General features: G+C 45.5%; 1 protein-coding gene across 1 annotated transcript in view; it reads left to right on the forward strand.

Moving 5' to 3' along the window:
• Nucleotides 1-20,283, forward strand: part of LOC116845986 — an 83,177-nt gene that overhangs the window by 61,240 nt on the left and 1,654 nt on the right. Inside the window, exons 95-135 of the mRNA XM_032819281.1 lie at nucleotides 61-390; nucleotides 566-868; nucleotides 1,090-1,425; nucleotides 1,884-2,186; nucleotides 2,302-2,607; nucleotides 2,685-3,002; nucleotides 3,226-3,549; nucleotides 3,661-3,972; nucleotides 4,315-4,650; nucleotides 4,801-5,097; nucleotides 5,174-5,479; nucleotides 5,572-5,892; nucleotides 6,001-6,327; nucleotides 6,416-6,727; nucleotides 6,848-7,171; nucleotides 7,284-7,592; nucleotides 7,690-7,989; nucleotides 8,205-8,531; nucleotides 9,073-9,399; nucleotides 9,604-9,924; nucleotides 10,036-10,305; nucleotides 10,485-10,673; nucleotides 10,790-11,143; nucleotides 11,445-11,657; nucleotides 11,843-12,040; nucleotides 12,120-12,314; nucleotides 12,542-12,910; nucleotides 13,234-13,446; nucleotides 13,581-13,772; nucleotides 13,891-14,103; nucleotides 14,190-14,372; nucleotides 14,642-15,229; nucleotides 15,680-16,627; nucleotides 17,022-17,390; nucleotides 17,556-17,756; nucleotides 17,860-18,108; nucleotides 18,197-18,385; nucleotides 18,741-18,976; nucleotides 19,103-19,373; nucleotides 19,488-19,726; nucleotides 19,861-20,047. Of these exons, the coding sequence (XP_032675172.1) occupies nucleotides 61-390; nucleotides 566-868; nucleotides 1,090-1,425; nucleotides 1,884-2,186; nucleotides 2,302-2,607; nucleotides 2,685-3,002; nucleotides 3,226-3,549; nucleotides 3,661-3,972; nucleotides 4,315-4,650; nucleotides 4,801-5,097; nucleotides 5,174-5,479; nucleotides 5,572-5,892; nucleotides 6,001-6,327; nucleotides 6,416-6,727; nucleotides 6,848-7,171; nucleotides 7,284-7,592; nucleotides 7,690-7,989; nucleotides 8,205-8,531; nucleotides 9,073-9,399; nucleotides 9,604-9,924; nucleotides 10,036-10,305; nucleotides 10,485-10,673; nucleotides 10,790-11,143; nucleotides 11,445-11,657; nucleotides 11,843-12,040; nucleotides 12,120-12,314; nucleotides 12,542-12,910; nucleotides 13,234-13,446; nucleotides 13,581-13,772; nucleotides 13,891-14,103; nucleotides 14,190-14,372; nucleotides 14,642-15,229; nucleotides 15,680-16,627; nucleotides 17,022-17,390; nucleotides 17,556-17,756; nucleotides 17,860-18,108; nucleotides 18,197-18,385; nucleotides 18,741-18,976; nucleotides 19,103-19,373; nucleotides 19,488-19,726; nucleotides 19,861-20,047 (12,405 nt within the window). The remainder of the gene's footprint in view (nucleotides 1-60; nucleotides 391-565; nucleotides 869-1,089; nucleotides 1,426-1,883; nucleotides 2,187-2,301; nucleotides 2,608-2,684; nucleotides 3,003-3,225; nucleotides 3,550-3,660; nucleotides 3,973-4,314; nucleotides 4,651-4,800; nucleotides 5,098-5,173; nucleotides 5,480-5,571; nucleotides 5,893-6,000; nucleotides 6,328-6,415; nucleotides 6,728-6,847; nucleotides 7,172-7,283; nucleotides 7,593-7,689; nucleotides 7,990-8,204; nucleotides 8,532-9,072; nucleotides 9,400-9,603; nucleotides 9,925-10,035; nucleotides 10,306-10,484; nucleotides 10,674-10,789; nucleotides 11,144-11,444; nucleotides 11,658-11,842; nucleotides 12,041-12,119; nucleotides 12,315-12,541; nucleotides 12,911-13,233; nucleotides 13,447-13,580; nucleotides 13,773-13,890; nucleotides 14,104-14,189; nucleotides 14,373-14,641; nucleotides 15,230-15,679; nucleotides 16,628-17,021; nucleotides 17,391-17,555; nucleotides 17,757-17,859; nucleotides 18,109-18,196; nucleotides 18,386-18,740; nucleotides 18,977-19,102; nucleotides 19,374-19,487; nucleotides 19,727-19,860; nucleotides 20,048-20,283) is intronic.

The raw sequence follows: 20,283 nt of genomic DNA on the forward strand, positions 1-20,283 counted from the left end.
ACCGGAGCAACATTATCGGTGTTGCCTCGAGAGCGAAAAGTATATCTGACATTCCCGTAGGCGAAGTTATGAGTGCCGTAAAACCAACTCCCTGTATTCCGTCGCCTTGCGGCTTCAACGCGATGTGTCGCGAATCGAATGGCGCTGGTTCTTGCACGTGTCTAGCGGATTACATAGGCAATCCGTACGAAGGCTGTCGACCCGAATGCACGATGAATTCCGACTGCACCGCGGACCGCGCGTGCATCGGATCGAAGTGTCAGAATCCTTGTCCAGGCTTCTGCGGGTATAACGCGGTTTGTCAAGTAGTGAATCACGCGCCGTTGTGCATATGTCAATCTGGATACAGCGGCAACCCATTCATCTCTTGCAATATCGTGGAAGATACGAGTGAGTGATATAGAATTTCAGAAGATCTTCGATATGATATAATTTGATAATTTGTCGTCCGTGTTTCACTGAGATACTTGCAACATAGAGTAAATTTTCACATACGATTAAGCGAAGAGTAATAAATAACTGAATCGTGCAACAAGCATCGCGATTAATTAAAAAATCTTTTTAGAACTAGAGAGCAATCCGTGCAGCCCGTCTCCCTGTGGACTTAACAGCCAATGCCGTGAATTAAACGGTCAAGCGATCTGCACGTGCTTGCCCACATTTATCGGAACCCCACCAAGCTGTCGTGCCGAGTGCACTGTTAGCTCCGATTGCCTCCAAAATCGTGCGTGCAAGAACCGCAAATGCGTTGACCCGTGCCCGGGCATCTGCGGTATTAACGCGAGATGTGAAGTAATTAATCACAGTCCGATTTGTAGTTGCAATCAAGACTTTACCGGTGATCCCTTCGTGGCATGTTTCCGAATAGGTGAGTAGCACGCAAGGTACCGATTGCTTATTCTCAGTCGTTGCACATTTTATTTGTAAAATTTTTTTAAATAATTGAAACGCGTCATTTTTTCTTATGTTCGAGTTTCTAGCAAGGCAAAATGTTGTGAATTTTTCAAAGCGAGCGATGCTAAATTAAAATTTGTAAAGTAGAATTCTGCGCGTGTGAAAAATATCACGTTTTATGGAAAATATTTGCAGAAATAGATAAAGACACCCCTACGACGCCGGCGAATCCGTGCGTGCCATCTCCTTGCGGTCCATTCGCCACTTGTCGCGACAGCGGTTATGCAGGCGTGCCCACATGTACATGCCTAGAAAATTACATCGGTAGTCCTCCGAACTGCCGGCCAGAATGCACTGTAGATTCCGACTGCAGTAGCAATAGAGCTTGCTTGAGGCAAAAATGCAGAGACCCATGCCCGGGCTCATGCGGTATCGGAGCGCAATGTCTCGTGGTCAATCACATGGCTGTATGTCTCTGCCCGAAGGGTTATACTGGAGATGCCTTTGCCAGCTGCTATCCAGAACCTCCCCGTAAGCTTTTCAATTTCCACACACAGCATAGGGAATCCTTATTTTCTAATATATCAACCATACGATCGATAAGACGAAATGGATGAACGATAATATAACTTTTCTTAATTTCTAGTTATTATAGAAATTTTTGTTATCGAATATAATTAATTTAATTTCTAAATATTATAAATTAATTAATATAAATTAAAACGGATATATATATATATATATATATATATATATAACTTAATTTCTAGATTATACAAATTTTGGATATCGACAAAAATTAATAGTTAAGTATGTTGATTGCAACTAATTGTAATGAATTTGTGATTTAATTTGTCAACGTTCTTAAATTCAACAGTAATGGTCGTTTTAACAAAATAAGGATACACTTAGATACCTTGAAGTTCGAAGGATCTTGTTTTTCATTGTAAATCTTGGAGAACAATCTCGCTCATATAAGACACTTCCAGCTGCACCAGTGCCACAAGATCCTTGCAATCCAAATCCATGCGGGGCCAATGCGGTATGCCGCGACGGTACTTGCGCTTGTATGCCCGAGTATCACGGCGATCCTTATTCCGCGTGTCGACCCGAGTGCGTGCAGAATCCGGACTGTCCATTAGACAAAGCCTGCGTTCGCAATAAGTGCTTCGACCCATGCGCCGGAGCTTGCGGGCAAAATGCGAAGTGCACGGTCATCAATCACACCCCCATGTGCACTTGCCCCGACGGAATGTCTGGCAACGCTTTCGCGGTGTGTTATCCGGTACAAGGTAAATTCATCGATGAACGGGAACGTGCTACGTGCACGTCAACGATAATACCGAATTGAAGTCATCGCAGAGAAGTTTCACCCTGTCACGTAAAGAAATGTAAACCCCTTTACAGATACTGTGGTTAAAAACCCGTGCAACCCATCACCCTGCGGCCCGAACAGTCGCTGCCAGAGCTTTAACAATCAAGCAGTGTGCTCATGCGTACCTGGATTCATAGGAAACCCCCCGGCCTGTCGTCCCGAGTGCATAGTCAATACCGATTGCGCGCTGAACGAGGCCTGCATCAACATGAAATGCGGCAATCCCTGCCAGGGTGCGTGCGGTATATCCGCGCGCTGCCAAGTGCTCAATCACAATCCGATTTGCAGCTGCCCTCCCGCATTTACCGGTGATCCGTTCATACATTGCTCACCGAGACGTAAGTTCCCTTGTCCGTTCAAGGTATATTCGCATTCGTATATCGAGCGCATAGCAACCTGTATTTTCCACTTAAAGCCGAGACTGTACCGAAACCGGTAAACCCGTGCCAACCTTCACCCTGCGGCCCTAATGCTCAATGTCAGGTTGTCAACGACTCACCATCGTGCTCGTGCATGCCGGAATACATTGGAACACCACCGAGCTGCAGACCGGAGTGTATCAGCAACAGCGAATGCCCGAGTCAGCAAGCTTGCATCAATCGCAAGTGTAGAGACCCGTGCCCCGGATCGTGTTTCGCCCTGGCCGACTGTCATGTCGTTAATCACGTGCCAACTTGCTCGTGTCGCGCCGGTTATACGGGCGATCCATTTGTTCAATGCACGATCAAGGAGAGTAAGTGCCGTCGTTCGTAAACTCTTCTCGATATCTTATTTTACAGAATCTGATCGAACAACTACATCGTTCATTATTATAATTAGTAATATAATTGCTCTCGCGTGTTTCATATCTCGATTAATTATCGCGTTGATCGTGTGAGACGTGGGGATCGATAGAATTCTCAAGGATGATAACCAAGGATTGATTTCACAGATAGGATAAAGATATGTTCTTTTAGGCGAATCACCAGCACCAAGTCGACCATGCCAACCGTCCCCCTGCGGCACGAACGCCATGTGTAGAGAACAGAACGGCGTTGGTTCCTGCACATGTTTGCCCGAGTACATCGGAAACCCCTATGAAGGATGTCGCCCTGAATGTACCTTATCTTCAGACTGCCCCGCGCACTTAGCCTGCATCGGATCGAAGTGTCAGAATCCGTGTCCAGGCTCGTGTGGCGCCAATACCAACTGCCAAGTCATCAACAATATCCCCGTTTGCACTTGCATCCCCGGCTACACCGGCAATCCGTACATAAATTGTGTTTATCAGGCCCTCGAGAGTAAGTAGCGACGTGAGCGCATTCAGCAGCATGTTAGAGTTAGGTGTGACGAATGAAACTGGACGGATAGTCACCTGACAAATTGTTATACGCACTGTTGCATTATTATAGTTCCTGAGGATGACCGTGAACCTTGCAAACCTTCCCCTTGCGGTGCGAACAGTCAATGCGCCAATAATAATGGTCAAGCGATATGCTCCTGTTTACTCAAATTCATCGGAGCCCCGCCGTATTGTAGGCCGGAATGCTTAGTGAATTCGGAGTGTGGATCGAACCGAGCGTGCGTGAATCAGAAATGCGTGGACCCCTGCGTTGGTACTTGCGGCCGCGAGGCTCGATGCAAAGTTATACACCACAGCCCGATTTGCAATTGTCCGAGCGGCTTCACGGGCGATCCGTTCATCTATTGCTTCCAAGCGCCAAGTATGTTTTGCAGGAGTGAAATCCATCATAGATCAATGAAATTAAGTCGGAAACTGATAAGTTCTTTTGATAAAATTACATTTTCGAAATTGAAAAGTAAAGAAAGAAATTTCTTATTTATTTTACTTCGTCATTTTTCATTATCTTCTTATTTATGAAAAATTGAAAGTACTTATCATTTTATATCTGATGTAATTTTTGACTTTGAAATTTTCAATTTCACTTTCTTGTTGATCAATTTTATTCAAATTTGATGAAACTCGAGGATTCAACCTCAGTTTTTTACTTAATCGAATTTACCTTCACACGGAAGATATTAGTGCTACTTGTATTTCTCTACAGTACCAGTACCAATAGAAGATCAATACCCGAAGGACCCGTGTTTACCTTCACCTTGTGGACCGAACGCTCTGTGCAGAGCCGTTGGCAACACACCGGCGTGCAGTTGCATGCAGAATTACATCGGTGTGCCTCCGAATTGCCGACCCGAGTGCTCGATAAATTCGGATTGTCCCGCCGACAAAGCCTGTATCAGAGAGAAATGCAGAGATCCTTGCCCAGGATCGTGCGGCCTTTTGGCGCAATGCACGACGATAAATCACACACCGTCTTGCGTGTGTCCCGAAGGATACACCGGCGATCCCTTCGTCAGTTGCAACCCCGCGCCTCAGAAACCTCGTAAGAGTCACATTTGTCGCTACATTATTATCAACGAAGTCGCATTTACAGAGATCTCTTTTACTCATTTACACCTCCAGTCGTGTTGTACCGTGTGACAGAATTAACGAGCATTCCAGTTCGCTGCAATTTGATCTGCACGTATTTCAGTACCGCCCCCTGACCGATGCAATCCATCACCATGCGGCCAAAACACTCGATGTAACGACGGAGTGTGCACATGCATTCCCGAGTACTTTGGGGACCCGTTCGTTGGCTGTCGACCGGAATGCGTCATCAACACCGATTGTCCGCGTGACAAGGCTTGTATGTTGCACAAATGTCGCGACCCATGCGTCGGTACGTGCGGCCTCAACGCAGAATGCAACGTCGTTAATCACTTGCCGATGTGCAGCTGTCCGCGAAACATGACCGGCAACGCGTTCATTTCCTGCACGCCCGTGCAAGGTTCGTATTCGCGCCGGGCGTCCATTCCACCCCGACTGTCTTCCGACACGAGTACGTCATAATTATTGTTAAATAGATACGATCATCTTCGAGCCGTGCAACCCATCCCCCTGCGGACCAAACAGTCATTGTCGCGCGTCAAACGGTCAGGCGGTTTGCGCGTGCATCGCCGGATTTAGAGGAGCCCCGCCGTCCTGTAGGCCGGAGTGTCTCATAAGCGCTGACTGCGCTCGCAATCGGGCCTGCAGCAATCAGAAGTGCATCGACCCATGTCTCGGTGCGTGCGGAATAGCCGCGCAATGCGCCGTCGTCAACCACAACCCGGTGTGCAGCTGTTCGACCTTGTACACGGGAGACCCGTTCGTCCAATGCTTCCCGCAACGTAAGAATTCCGCGCGAAATTTGTCGCGAATCATGCCCTAAAATACGACGATTCGTCGGCCGGTGTGAGCACAGTTCTCTTACGAATTGCAGCGAAAGAACCACCATCACCGCCGACCGATTCTTGCCGACCTTCACCTTGCGGCCCGAACGCGGTTTGTCAGGTCCTCAACGGCGCTCCGTCGTGCTCGTGCTTGCCGCAGTTTATCGGTATCCCACCTAGGTGTAGACCCGAGTGCGTGAGCAACAGCGAATGTCCCAGCCAACAGGCTTGCATCAATCAGAAGTGCCGGGATCCTTGTCCGGGATCGTGCGGCAGGAATGCCGAGTGTAGGACCGTCAGTCACACCCCGATGTGCGTTTGCGCCAGCGACTTTACCGGAGATCCCTTCATCCAATGTAACCCTCGGCCAAGTAAGTGTCAAAGACGTGCCGCGAACGAATGTGTTTGACGATTAGCGGAAAGCAAATCTCTCTGTGATCTTTTACGGTAGGACTACGACTCATGACTCTCTATTTTAGTTGAAACACCTCCCGCTCTGTTAAACCCATGCCAATCATCCCCGTGTGGCGCGAACGCTATGTGTCGGGAAGTCTCCGGCTCGGCCTCTTGCGTCTGCTTGCCCGATTTCTACGGAAACCCGTACGAAGGTTGTAGGCCCGAGTGCGTAATCAATTCCGACTGTACGTCCAATCGAGCTTGCATAAGGAACCGCTGTCAGGATCCCTGTCCAGGAACGTGCGGCGTCAACGCGATCTGCGAAGTCATCAATCATATACCAGCGTGCAGCTGTCAGCCAAGACACACCGGAGACCCGTTCAGATATTGTTCACCCATACAAGAAACTCGTAAGTGGGGCACTCGAACGCCCGTCATTCGCATAGCTGCGCTTTGCAGGAAGCCGCGTTTTCTTACTTCGCGATTCGTGTCGCACAGCTCCGACGCCCATAGGAGATCCTTGCCAGCCATCTCCCTGCGGTCCAAACAGCAACTGCCTTAATCGAAACGGGCAAGCCAGCTGTTCATGCTTGCCGAATTACCAAGGAAATCCTCCCGAGTGCAGGCCTGAATGTGTTATTAGCACAGAATGCCCCATGAATCGCGCGTGTATCAATCAGAAGTGCGTTGATCCGTGCCCAGGTGTGTGCGGCATTAACGCCAAGTGCAACGCCCTGTCCCACAGCCCGTTCTGCAGTTGCGGACCTGGTCAGATCGGAGATCCGTTCGTCAAGTGTTTCGACATGCCTCGTAAGTGACCGAAACCTACCAACCGACCAAAGAGCGAATGAAAGAGAGAGAGAAAGAGAAGATATCGCGTCCCTGGGAACACGTCTCACCTACGAAGATTGTCATTTAATTTTATTCCAGTGATGCCTACACCACCGCAGCAGGCGAACCCTTGCATCCCGTCGCCCTGCGGCCCATTCTCCACGTGCCAAGACAGGGGAGGCTATCCATCTTGCACGTGTATGCCCAATTACATCGGATCACCGCCATACTGCCGCGCCGAGTGCTCGATCGACTCCGATTGCACCGGCGACAAAGCCTGCATCCGAGAGAAATGTAGAGACCCCTGCCCCGGATCTTGTGGTTTTAATGCTCTGTGTACCGTCATCAACCATACCCCGGCTTGCACGTGTCCCGACGGATACACGGGCGATCCCTTCAACAATTGTTACCTGACACCCATGCGTAAGACGATCATCTCCACCAGTTACTGTTTATTACTCACACGAGTCATTATATTCGCGTAAGCGGCGCGAACCGATTACCGTTCGATTACACTCACGTCTCCCACGCACAGAGACTCCTCCGGCAAAGCCAGATCCGTGCAACCCGTCACCTTGCGGCCCGAACGCCGAATGCACCGGTAACGGCGTCTGCAGATGCATAGCCGAGTACCGTGGCGATCCGTACCGAGAATGCCGGCCGGAATGCGTGCAGAACTCCGACTGTCCATACAACAAGGCTTGCGCGAACAATAAATGCGTGGACCCCTGCGTCGGAATCTGCGGACAAAACGCGGAATGCGTGGTGGTCGCGCACATTGCCACTTGCAGTTGCGCCCAGAATTACGAAGGTGACCCGTTCACCCTGTGTACACGCGTGAAACGTGAGTTTCCCTGATCCTTTAGAGCTCCCTGTCTCATGAGGGTGTTTCCCACCGGTTAGGAGAGGCCACTAATTATCATTGTCTTGCGTCCCGATAGCACGCGTGAAACCCTGCGAGCCCTCTCCCTGTGGACCCAACAGCGCCTGCCGTGAATTCGGCGAGCAGGCCTCTTGCTCTTGCCTGCCCGGTTACTTCGGGGTCCCGCCGAGCTGCAGACCCGAGTGTCTCGTTAGCACCGACTGCGAGCAGAGCAAGGCCTGCGTGAACACGAGATGCCGCAACCCCTGCGAGAACGCGTGCGGCCCGAACGCACTGTGCGTCGTGCGAAATCACAATCCTATTTGCAGGTGCCCCGATCAGCATTCCGGCGACCCGTTCGTCAATTGCTTCCCTATAAGTAAGTAGCCGGCCAGAGAAAGAAAGAGAGAGAGTGAAAGAGAGAGTGCTCCTCCGGGTGACACGGACGCCTGAGATCCGTCATGGAGTTACATCTTGAGGAGACGCACGTCTCTTGGATGTCTTCCCGACGTGTTCTCGTCATTCGTGCCATTGGAGACGCCGCTTCCTTTGGAACCATTAATGAAATATCTTTCTTTTTATTTTCATCGCCAGCATCATCGGACGTAGAACCCTCCACCAAGGACCCGTGTTACCCCTCACCGTGTGGACTGAACTCGCAGTGCGCGGTATCTGCCGATAATAAACCCTCCTGCTCCTGCTTACCCACCTTCTTAGGATCTCCACCCAATTGTAGACCCGAATGCCGTGTAAACAACGACTGTCCCGCCAATCGAGCATGCATTAGGCAGAAATGTAGCGACCCGTGCGTTGGATCGTGCGGACTCAATGCACTGTGCCAAGTCACTTTGCACCAAGCCCGATGCACCTGTCCCGAATCATACACCGGAGACCCGTTCACAGTTTGTTCTGTGATACCATGTAAGAAAACCCCCGTTGTTATCTTTGTCCACACAGCCAGATGGAACGTGATATATTCGGCACCTTGTCCCAAATTTCAATTTCAGTTTCTAGAATTCCTGATCATTCGATTTCTCTCGTATCTGTAAATATCGCGTATTGTATATAATGAAATGTATATTCTAAAGAGCCGCACACGCGCGTCAAGTTTCTCCTTCGCAATTTTGATCTTTGATCTCATAACATTCTTTGAAATACTATACTCGACTACTTGGCGCACACGCCTCAGTACACGCAATACTTCTTCTCGAATTTATATGTAAGATATACATGCTGCGCACCTTTACCGTGTACAGGAGGCACGCGCGATGCATGCGCGAAAAGAAAAAAAAATATATATATATATACGTTCGCTTATCTCTACTTTTACTCGCAAATATCTCTATATCTTCCAAAATGTTAATTTTACGTGCATATACTGTAATATACACCGTCTGCGAGACTGCTAAAATGTATCTGCATGACTGTGAGATTAATTAAACATCTTCTACTGTTCTTGCAGCAACACCAGCACCGCCAACACCTTCTAGACCATGCAGTCCTTCACCTTGCGGTATAAACGCGTACTGTCATGAGAGATTCAACACGGCCATTTGCGAGTGCATATCGAACTACAGAGGCAACCCGTATCAAGGCTGTCAACCGGAGTGTCTCGTGAATACCGACTGTCCGCAGTCGCAGGCTTGCATAAGAACGAAGTGTCAAGATCCCTGTCCTGGTACTTGCGGGGTCGGAGCGATTTGCACGGTGTCGAATCACGTGCCCATCTGTTCGTGCCCGCTGCCAACGATCGGCGACGCTTTCACGCTTTGTCAAGTTTCTGTGGAAGGTAATCTTGCTATCTATATCGCTCATTGCTTAACGTCTAGTTTAATCGGGAAGTGATTCAAGCTTGCAAGACGTAGAGATATAAATAAAATAAATAAATAAAAGATTAAGAATTTTATTTCAATTTTTTAATTCATCACACAATATGAAACTTTTTCTTCTCTTGAGACAAGTATTATTCAAGTTATGACAATTTTTGTTTCAGATACCAAAGAAATGGACCCGTGCTATCCTTCACCGTGTGGCCCGAATACCGTCTGCGAAAAAATCGGCAATACCGCAGTCTGCAAGTGTTTGCCTGGATTACAAGGCGTCCCAACGAGTGTCACCGGCTGCCACCCGGAGTGCGTGCTCAGCTCGGACTGTCCAGGCGACAAGGCTTGCATACAGAGCAAATGCAAGGATCCTTGCTCTCAAAACGTATGCGGCAGCAAAGCGGTGTGTAAAACGATCAATCACAGTCCGCTGTGCAGCTGTCCATCTCCCTTGATCGGCAATCCCTTCGAGGAGTGTTACACGAAAATCGGTAAGTATATGCGAATTACATTTGTGACACGAAATATATTAATTGAATTTCATAAACACATTAATTTGCACGGTCTCGAAATTTTTCTGTAATGCGCGTTTTTGTTTTCAGAAACCAATCCTTGCAGTCCATCGCCTTGTAATTACAACGGCGAGTGCAGAGTGAGGAACGGCGTCGCAGTCTGCATCTATCCCGAGTGCATCATCAACACCGACTGTCCACGCGACAAGGCATGCTTCTCGCAAAAATGCAGGGATCCCTGCATCGGCGCATGCGGCATCAATTCTCTCTGCCAGACCGTTAATCACAAACCTGTGTGCTCCTGCCCAGTCGGTTTCACGGGCGACGCCCGAGTGCAATGTACAATTCCAACTCTTGCAGGTAAGATTTAAAAATATATATAAAATATAATTATATTTTTTGTAAACTATTTCGAAGCACTTCATATAATACTTAAAATGGCGATATGTAAAATTTCGAGTCAAATATTATGTTGTTAATAGTACGGCAATGTATTTAACAAGTGCGTACGTAATATTAATTGAATTATATGTCCGCAGAACCGATCCCAGAATGCACTCAAAATACTGAATGCACGAATGACAAGACTTGCTTCAATCAGAAGTGTGTCGATCCGTGTACTCTGGACTCGTGTGGCCTCAACAGCCGCTGCCACGTGATAATACACAGAGCCATATGCGTCTGCAACGAAGGATTTACTGGAAATCCTCAGCAATATTGCCACCAACGTACGTATAAAAAAAATATCTAATCGATTTGTATAAAATATATAAAATCGATACGTTTCTGCTTATGAATGTATAATCATATTATACTAATTATTTCATTAACATTTTCCTTCTAGTCGGTTGCCGCAATGATAACGAGTGTCCGTTGATTCAATCCTGCATCAACAATGAGTGCATTGACACCTGTCTGGTTACACAGTGCGGCCTCAACGCATTGTGTACCGCTGACGGATACCACAAGACTCGATGCTACTGTCCGGATGGCTACACAGGCAATCCATACGAAGTGTGCGAGAGACCAGAATGCACGAGCGATAACGACTGCGCTCCGTTCTTGGCCTGTCGCAATTTGAAATGCGTCAATCCTTGCAACTGCCCGCCACCGGCTTTGTGCACTGTCGTCAATCATCGATCGATCTGTAAATGTCCGCCTGGATATATCGGCAATCCTTACAGCTCATGTCTTCTGGGTAAGAGTCCATTTTGGTATTACAGTGTTTAAGAAATCATTTATAAAGTTTTTTTTCACTCCTATACTTCATTTACAATCTATCCTAAGATAATAAGTAAATTTGTTTATAAAGTAAATAAGCAAAAATTTATTCTATGACATGATACATATAATTAATATAATTAAAGTTGCTAAATTATTATTTTATTATTATTTTATTTAATACTTTAATACGTTTAGTACTTTCCAGAAGTATTATTATTCATGTGATTATTGGAACAACAAAATATATTGACTGGCTATTGTTATTCTCTTTCCAGAACCATTGGAACCGAAGGCCGAATGTCAAGTCGACGCCGATTGTCCCAGCAAGCTGGCATGTTTCAACGGCATTTGCAAAGATCCATGTGCAGAAACGAAACCGTGCATCTCTAGCGCCAGATGCAGCGTCGTCGATACTTTACCGATGAGAACAATGATCTGCGAATGCCTGCCGAACTACGCTGGTGATGCCACCATTCTTTGCGTGCCAGGTACAATTTCAATTAAATTTCTCTCCTTTATTGTTCTAATTTTGATTTTTCATGGAGTCCATATTTATTACCGAGATAAGATTTAAGAATTAATAAATGAATAAAATTAGTTATTTCACATTTGATTAGCTTCATGACGAATTTATTAATTGGTAATATTGGATTGCTGATATTTTTATACACAGTGGACAAACAAATCGCCGCAATTTGCGAGAGTGACTCACAATGTACACCGGACATGGCCTGTCTCAACCGTCGATGCATCAATCCATGTAACGTCAATCCGTGCGCTTCAAATGCGGAGTGTCATATCGAGAACCATCGTCGCATATGTCAATGTCCTCGCGGATACGCCGGCGATCCGTTCATCAACTGCTACGAAGGTACCACGTCGCATGTTCTTTACTATTTGTCGATCTCAACCATCGAGCATCTTTTGCATTTGCTCTCTTTGCCTCGCAGGAAACGTGGTTCTCCCGGAATGCAGAACAAACACCGAGTGTCCGTCCGACAAAGCGTGCATTAATCAACTTTGCCAAGACCCATGCTCCAGCAATCGCTGCGGATTTAACGCCGAGTGCATCACGATCAATCATCATCCTTCTTGTCATTGCCAAGGCGGTTTAGCCGGCGACCCGCAGCTTCAATGCTTCAGACGTAAGTTTCTTAACTTTTTTCTTTCAAGAATTTTTAAGATTCTTATTTTATTTGAAACTTCTATTTAAATAGAAATAAAATTGAAATTTTACTTAAAATTCAAATTCTATTTCTATTCTTAAATATTTCAATTTTGATTGTCTTCGCGTTGTAAAGAAATGTGTCGATCGATCAATCATTTTAAATTTCTTCGAATGATACTTATCCCGCATAATTTTCTCCTACAGCCGAGTGTAAAACAGACAACGACTGTCCTTACGACAAGACCTGCCGAAACGACAACTGTGTCACTCCGTGCCTCATCGGTGAAGTCGTGTGCGGTCGTGGCGCAGAATGCAGAGCGGTGTCTCACAGAGCTCAATGTATTTGCCCGCAAGGCACTCAGGGCGATCCGCGAGTGGCGTGTATTTCGGCGATTTGCCACTACAACGAGGACTGTGCAGATCACGAAGCCTGCGACAGATTGAACAGAGTTTGCAGACCAGTCTGCGACGACGACGCTTGTGCCGAAACGGCTACCTGTATCGCGCGCGACCATCAGCCGAAGTGCACGTGCCCTCCGGGTACTACCGGAAATCCATATATAACATGCGTTGGTATGTTGAAAATTTCAATCTGATTGTATCAAATTATTATCAAAACTGTTTGGTATGAAAATTTCATGATTTCATGAACTTGATTATTTTTATTACATATCTTATCATCAAATCTTTTCTCTTTATGAACAATTTTCCCTGATTCAATTATTTCAGTCTTAATAATTTAAACTTTGGTATTTTTAACTTTGGTAACTTCAGTGTTGGTATTTTTTTTCAAATTATAACTGGTCGAAAATTAATTTAAAATCGATATTTAACATCACGCTTTAATGTGAAAATACATTTTGAAAGTTATCACTACAAGTTTTCGTGATTTTTAGGTGCGCCCATCGTACCTGAATGCACACAGGACAGTGAATGCGCATTGAATCTTGCCTGTATTAACAACAAGTGCCAAGATCCTTGCGCCTTTGGCGGTATGTGCACCAGTGAGCAGGAATGCAAAGTTTTGAACACCGTGCCGCTTCGTACCATGATCTGTTTGTGTCCACCAAATACAATCACCGATGAGAACGGACAATGCAAGCCGATCGGTATGTATCAATTTATTAAAAAGACAGAATTCGCGAAATATAACGTAATAGAACATTATGGTAGTTCATGGTCATGCATCGTTGCTTAGTCTTTCGTACAGCTCTATAATTAATTATCCATGTGTGTATCACAGTATTGGGCAACGTACAATGTCATCTGGATCAAGATTGCGCCAATCACGAGAAGTGTCTCGATGGAGTATGCGTGGACGCCTGTTTGACAACCCAGTGCGGCTTCAACGCGCAATGCAAGTCCACGTCTCATACGAGTATCTGCTTCTGCTCGCAGGACTTCACAGGCAACGCTTACATAGAATGCATAAGAGGTACGTCAAAATAGCAAATTAAATTGTAATTAGAAATTATCCCCGTTGTCTCACGAATTCATCTCCAAGTCGCGATGTACACGTCCCTGAATCTCACACGCAATTTCTAATTTTGCAGTTCCAGTCACTCCGCTGCCAGGACATCGGCCAGAGTGTTACACGAATAGCGAGTGCGCGCGCGACAAGCAATGCATCAATTCACTCTGCGTAAATCCGTGCGTCGCCGGCGACCCTTGCGGCAGGAATTCTCTGTGCCACGTTGATCATCACAATCCGATCTGCAAGTGTCCGATCGGCTACATCGGCGATGCCAGGATTAAGTGCATACCACGTAAGAATCATCACTGAAAATTATGTTTTGGAAATTAGTCCTCATGATGCAAAGCGATTCTTCATGTCGCGATATTCCTGTTACAGCCGAGATCGTGCCTGAGTGTGTTTCAAACAGTGAATGCGCAGGAAACTATGCGTGTGTCAACAATGCATGTATCAATCCCTGCAATTGTGGGCCCAATGCCAAGTGTAACGTCGTCAATCATTATCCTTCCTGCATATGCCTGCCAGGCTATTCTGGCAATCCTCAGTTGGGATGCTTCAAACGTGAGTGTCTATTTCCTTTGCTTACTTGTATAATCGCGAAAATAAAATATGCCAGACACTTTTAAAAGATATTCTCAAAATTTCTAACAGACGTCTTAAAACAGTAGGACGTCTTTTGGATATCTTTAAAATAATTTTTTTTTAATTTGAGCTTGAATTGTTAACGTGCTCGTGTAATATTCATATAAGTATATACTGCTACCGTGGAAGCGTGGATGGAAATGTTTCATAAATTCTGATATATAATTAACCGTAATTATTTGTTTCAGTCGACTGTGAATCCGACAGTGAGTGCGATTACACGGCTACCTGCTACAACGGCCAATGCGTCAATCCCTGCATCCTGGACAATAAATGCGCCATCAACGCGGAATGTTACGGAAAGAATCATCGCTCGGCTTGTCGTTGTGGTCCAGGTTATTACGGCAATCCTCAGATTCACTGCGAGAGAGTCGAGTGTAACACGGACCACGACTGTCCCAACAATCTTGCATGTAACAACGGTCGCTGCGTGAATCCTTGCGCCGAGGGCTCACCGTGCGCGCAGAACGCGATCTGCTACGTGCAGGATCATGTAGCTTCCTGTCGCTGTCCTGAGAACCTCCCTCTGGGAAATCCATTCTCCTACTGTGAACGACGTCCTGTGGAAGAAGTGGACGAGCCAGAATGCAGAATCGATCTCGACTGTTCGGATAAACTGGTGTGCATCCGGGAGAAATGCATCGATCCTTGCCCCGTCATCAAGCCGTGCCTGGAGAATGCTCGTTGCGACGTTCTCGACACCGTGCCAGTGAGGACCATGATTTGTACATGTCCGGAGGGATGGATCACCGACATCGACGGAGTATGCAGGCCGAGTAAGTAAAATAAAAAAAACTATTAGAATTAATAAAAACATGAGCCATTCTTAAAAATTGAGATACCGAAAAACATAGAATTATAATCCGCATGAGAAATTCTAAATACATGAATAGTTAGAAGTATTGAATCAACTATAAAGTTTGATTTAATTTTTTAATCAAATTTATCTTCGTTGTATTTAATGACAAAAATTATTCATCCCTCAAGTAATCGCCGTCGTTGTCTATAATTTTTCGCTAACGTTTTTGGCAGCGGAATTTATGACTAATAATTTATATTAATGATTATCAGCATCATTATCTATATATTACATGTACATAACGCTTTTAAAAATTAAGCCAAACTTTTTGACTGAGCTAATATATTCTGTTTTCATAAGTGCAAAAATATTATATTTGATAATGTGAATATATTTATAATCTACAAATTATTTCAATCACGCACAGTACAACTGACGGTGATCGGAACGTGCACGACGAACGACGACTGCAGCGACCGCGACGCCTGCATCAATAGACAATGCCGCAACCCGTGCAACTGCGGTGCGAACGCTGTCTGCTACGTGAGGAACCACAAACCGGTCTGCTCGTGCGAACAAGGCTACCAGGGCAATCCCGAGATCGCATGCCACTCGGTCGAGTGCCGGCACGACAGCCAGTGCACGATCGACAAAGCCTGCGAGAACAACAACTGCGTGAACCCATGCCTGATCGCGGACCTGTGCGGCACCAACGCCGAGTGCTTCCCGAACAACCACGTGGCCGACTGCCGTTGCCGCAAAGGCTACCATGGCAATCCCCTGGACCGTTGCCGTGTGATCGGCTGCTACAGCAACGGTGACTGTCCGGGCGATCACTCGTGCATCAACATGCAGTGTATCGATCCCTGCATTCACGATAACCCCTGCTCGGCTCGCGCCGAGTGCAGGGTCCTGAATCACCTGCCGATATGCCGCTGCCCGCAGCACTTCACTGGCAATCCCTACATCAACTGCCGACCAGAGGAGAGACCGGAGTGCAGGGAAGACAGCGACTGTCCGGACTCGCTCGCCTGTCTTAGCAACAAGTGCCAAGACCCGTGCCCGGTCATACAGCCGTGCACGGAGCCGTCCGAGTGCCGGGTCCTGCCGACGCATCCGGTACGCACCATGGTGTGCGTTTGCCCCAGCGGCTACGTCAGCAGTGGCAGCGGTACTTGCCGTGCCACCAAACCGATCCTCAAGATCGAGTGCACCAAAGACGACGACTGTGCGCCCGAACGATCCTGTATTAACGCCATCTGCAGGGACCCTTGCGCCTGTGGACCCAATGCTGTTTGCAACGTTATCAATCACAAGCCGATATGCTCGTGCACGCTGGGATACGATGGGAATCCGGATATCATCTGCACGAAAGGTGGTGTATTTGTTTCTCTTCGCTCGTGATAGATTCGGACGTCCTTCCATATCTTTATTTTTCTCTTTTATTTATTTGGAAGCTATTTGCACAATCAGGAATTCTATATTTAAGTCTGTATTAATAGTTTTTACTTGATTTGTCTCCAGTAAGATACTCAGATCTTAATTTAGAATTAGAGATGTGAGCTTTTCCGTTAGATAACAATTATAAATATGTCTTATATATCTCATATGGCTTGATTAAAAAACTTATGTATTCTTAGGTAACTTAGGTAACTTAGGTAATTATGAATTCAAATTTGAGTATCTGTCATGTGCGAGCATAAGGAAATTTTATTCGGCATACTTCGACAGTTTGTATTTGAGGTGTAACGTTGTATTTTGATATTTAGTTGCAGGATGCAGGACGGACAGTGATTGTAGCGGGTCGCACGCGTGCGTCCAGCGCAATTGCGTACCAGTATGTTCGCCATCCTTGGCTTCCTGCGGCAAGAACGCTGTATGCCACGGTATACATCACAAAGCTATCTGCGAATGTCCACCTGGCTTCGGCGGCAATCCAAGGGTCTCTTGCGTGCTGTTGGGATGCAGAAGCAACTCGGACTGTCCGACGAACAAGGCGTGCATCAATAACCGCTGTGAGAACCCGTGTGCGATAAACCCGTGCACCGATAATATGGAGTGCAACGTTTACAATCACGTCGTGGAATGCGCGTGTCCACCTGGCTATGTCGGCGACGTTAGAACCGGATGTACCAAAGGTAAGAAGGCTCATTTCTCCATTATCGATTAGTAACGAATTATTTAAAGACAGTTTTTTCTTTTATTATTAAAAAACTGTCTTTTTGTTACAAAAAAAAATAAATAAAAAGCATATAATGTATTCATATATATCGGTCTAATTTTAATTTCTTCTTCTCACGCAGTTAAAGAGAAGTGCAAAGCAGACAACGAATGTCCGTCTCAAACCGCGTGCTTCAACGGACAATGCATCAATCCATGCACGAAAATCGAGCCTTGCGGTATCAATGCTGTGTGCAAGGTCTTGGATACCAGCCCAGTTAGGACCATGATATGTGAATGTCTCCCAGGATACCGTGGAAACGCGGTTGTCCGTTGTGAGAAAGGTAATCACCGGAAATCAAGTAATAGCGTTAAAGAATAAAAAGTAAAATCGGAGATTCGATAAATATTCAATGCGAAATTTTCATTTGTTTTTCTCTGTTTCAGCCAATGTATGTCCAGTTGAGAAAGGCCAGGTTCGCGACGAGTACGGAAACTGCGTCTGCCCACCAGGATTTGGCAAGGACGAGAACGACGACTGCATACCTTGTCGCAGACAATCCAACATGGTGATAAACGAGGAGGGCTATTGCGTGTGCGACCTGGAGAAGGGCTTCAGCATCGACGAATATGGTCGTTGTGTGTGTCCGACGCAGCACGGGTATAGAATCGACGCCAGCGGATATTGCAGAACCGGTGAGTCAGTTATGTAATCACTGTGCGTTAATGAAGAGCTATTTCGCGAAAATAATGTCGCTAATCCACGTCGCGGTTCATGTTTCAGTCGGTGTGATAGAATGCAGACGTAATGACGACTGTGCCGACGACAAATACTGCGAGAAGACCACCAGGACCTGTCAAGATCCCTGCAAGAAGCAAGTGTGCGGTGTGCACGCTCTCTGTAACGCCACCAGACATCAAGCTGCATGCGTTTGTGTCAACGGCTACTTAGGCAATCCGTACACGCAATGCTGTAAGTAAAGAGATCGCAAAAATATACATTTCAGATAATCAATTTCCAAATATTCACGAAAAATTGACATAAGCTGGCTCTTTGTATGATAAAAATTGTTCTCTATCAAAAATAAGTAATATTTAAAGTAAATTTATACTATCATTGAAGTAAATAATATTTAAAATAAATTTTCTATATCACAAACAGAAAGAAAGAAATAATATTAATTTTTGCATATTAAAACAAAATAATTAGGAACGTGATTTATAATAAATAGTTTATTCTTTTGTACAAAATTCTAATTTTGTATCAATGCTCACAGATTGTCGTTCGTTTGGAAGAACGTTTTAACATACGTCTTTTATTTTTTCAGACGACAGAAAGGACGGCCGAACGGATTTCCCAAAACCGGAGATGGACGTGAGCTGTTTGTCGGACGGAGTGCAAGTCGTGATACACTTGCATCAGGAGTTCGACGGAGTTTTGTACGTGAAAGGACGCAGCAAAGACGAGCAATGTAGACGGGTTGTCTCGATACCAGCTGAAACAGAGCACAAGACGGAAACCTTCAAGGTCGCGTTCGGCAATTGCGGACTGATACACGTGAATGTTAGTAGAATATTACGTTATGATTATTTTATTTTAGTTAATATTATATTATATGATTATTATTATATTATATGACGTTTATTGCTCGTCACGATGATGATATGTAATTTTTATGTTATTTTTCAGGGACAAGCCAGCTTCGTGCTGGTCATACAAAAGCACCCGAAATTAATGACGTACAAGGCACAGGCTTATCACATTAAATGTATATATCAGACTGGAGAGCAGAATGTTACTCTTGGCTTTAATGTCTCCATGTTGACGACAGCCGGAACGATCGCTAACACCGGTCCACCGCCCATATGTTTGATGAAAATCGTTGCACAGAACGGAAATGAGATTAATTCAGCTGAAATTGGAGACAATTTGATGCTTCAAGTGGAAGTTCAACCTTCATGTAAGCGTTCAACTTTGTCTTTAATAAAATATTAGATGATTTATGTGATTATTATTACATTTAAACTTTACTATCTCTTGATAAGAAAGGAGGATTAATTGGACAATGTTATAGCTATTTACGGTGGATTCGCGCGACATTGCGTCGCTAAAACGATGGAAGATAATCTAGAGAATGAGTACATCGTGACAGACGAGGATGGTTGTGCAACAGAACCTACAATATTTGGCGAGTGGGAGCAAAATCCTGAAACTCAATCGTTAATGGCTAGTTTCAACGCGTTCAAGTTCCCTAGCAGCGACAATATAAGATTCCAATGCAATATCCGTGTGTGCTTCGGTCGCTGTCAACCTGTGAGTACTCGCTCGTAAAATACTTTGCAACTATTTTATCCTCTGATAGGAAGACAACAGAAGAAAAAGCATTGACAGAAAGAAAGAATGGAGAAAAAAAATTAACGAAAATATGTGCGTTTCTCTCTCAACAGGTTAACTGTCGAGGCTATAACGCCTTTGGCCGTCGTCGCAGGGACGTTGATTCCGAAGTCAACGACACGTCTCTAAGCATATCTGATGGGTTCGAGGGTCAACTTCGTGAAGAAATAACGATTCAATCGAACTTAATATTCACTCTGGAAAGGAGAGAGGAGAGGTATACAGCAGATCCAGCTGAAGGTAAAAGAAAATTTAACATATATAAAGAAACTATATGCAAGATAATTTAAAATTATAGGTAAAGACTCACAACTAAACGTCTTCGAAATTACTCAATTTTCTATTTGCAAGTTATTTTTCGCACGATTATATATAAATCCAGTCAATGGCGTAGTCGGGGGGGGGCTGAGGGGGTTGCAGCCCCCCCGAAATGAATTTTCTGAATTACGTTAAGTGTGAGAAAAATTTTTTCGAAT

Source organism: Odontomachus brunneus, unplaced genomic scaffold, assembly GCF_010583005.1.
Source record: "Odontomachus brunneus isolate Ranch 3 - 2012 unplaced genomic scaffold, Obru_v1 Obru_scaffold_059, whole genome shotgun sequence".
Taxonomy (NCBI): domain Eukaryota; kingdom Metazoa; phylum Arthropoda; class Insecta; order Hymenoptera; family Formicidae; genus Odontomachus; species Odontomachus brunneus.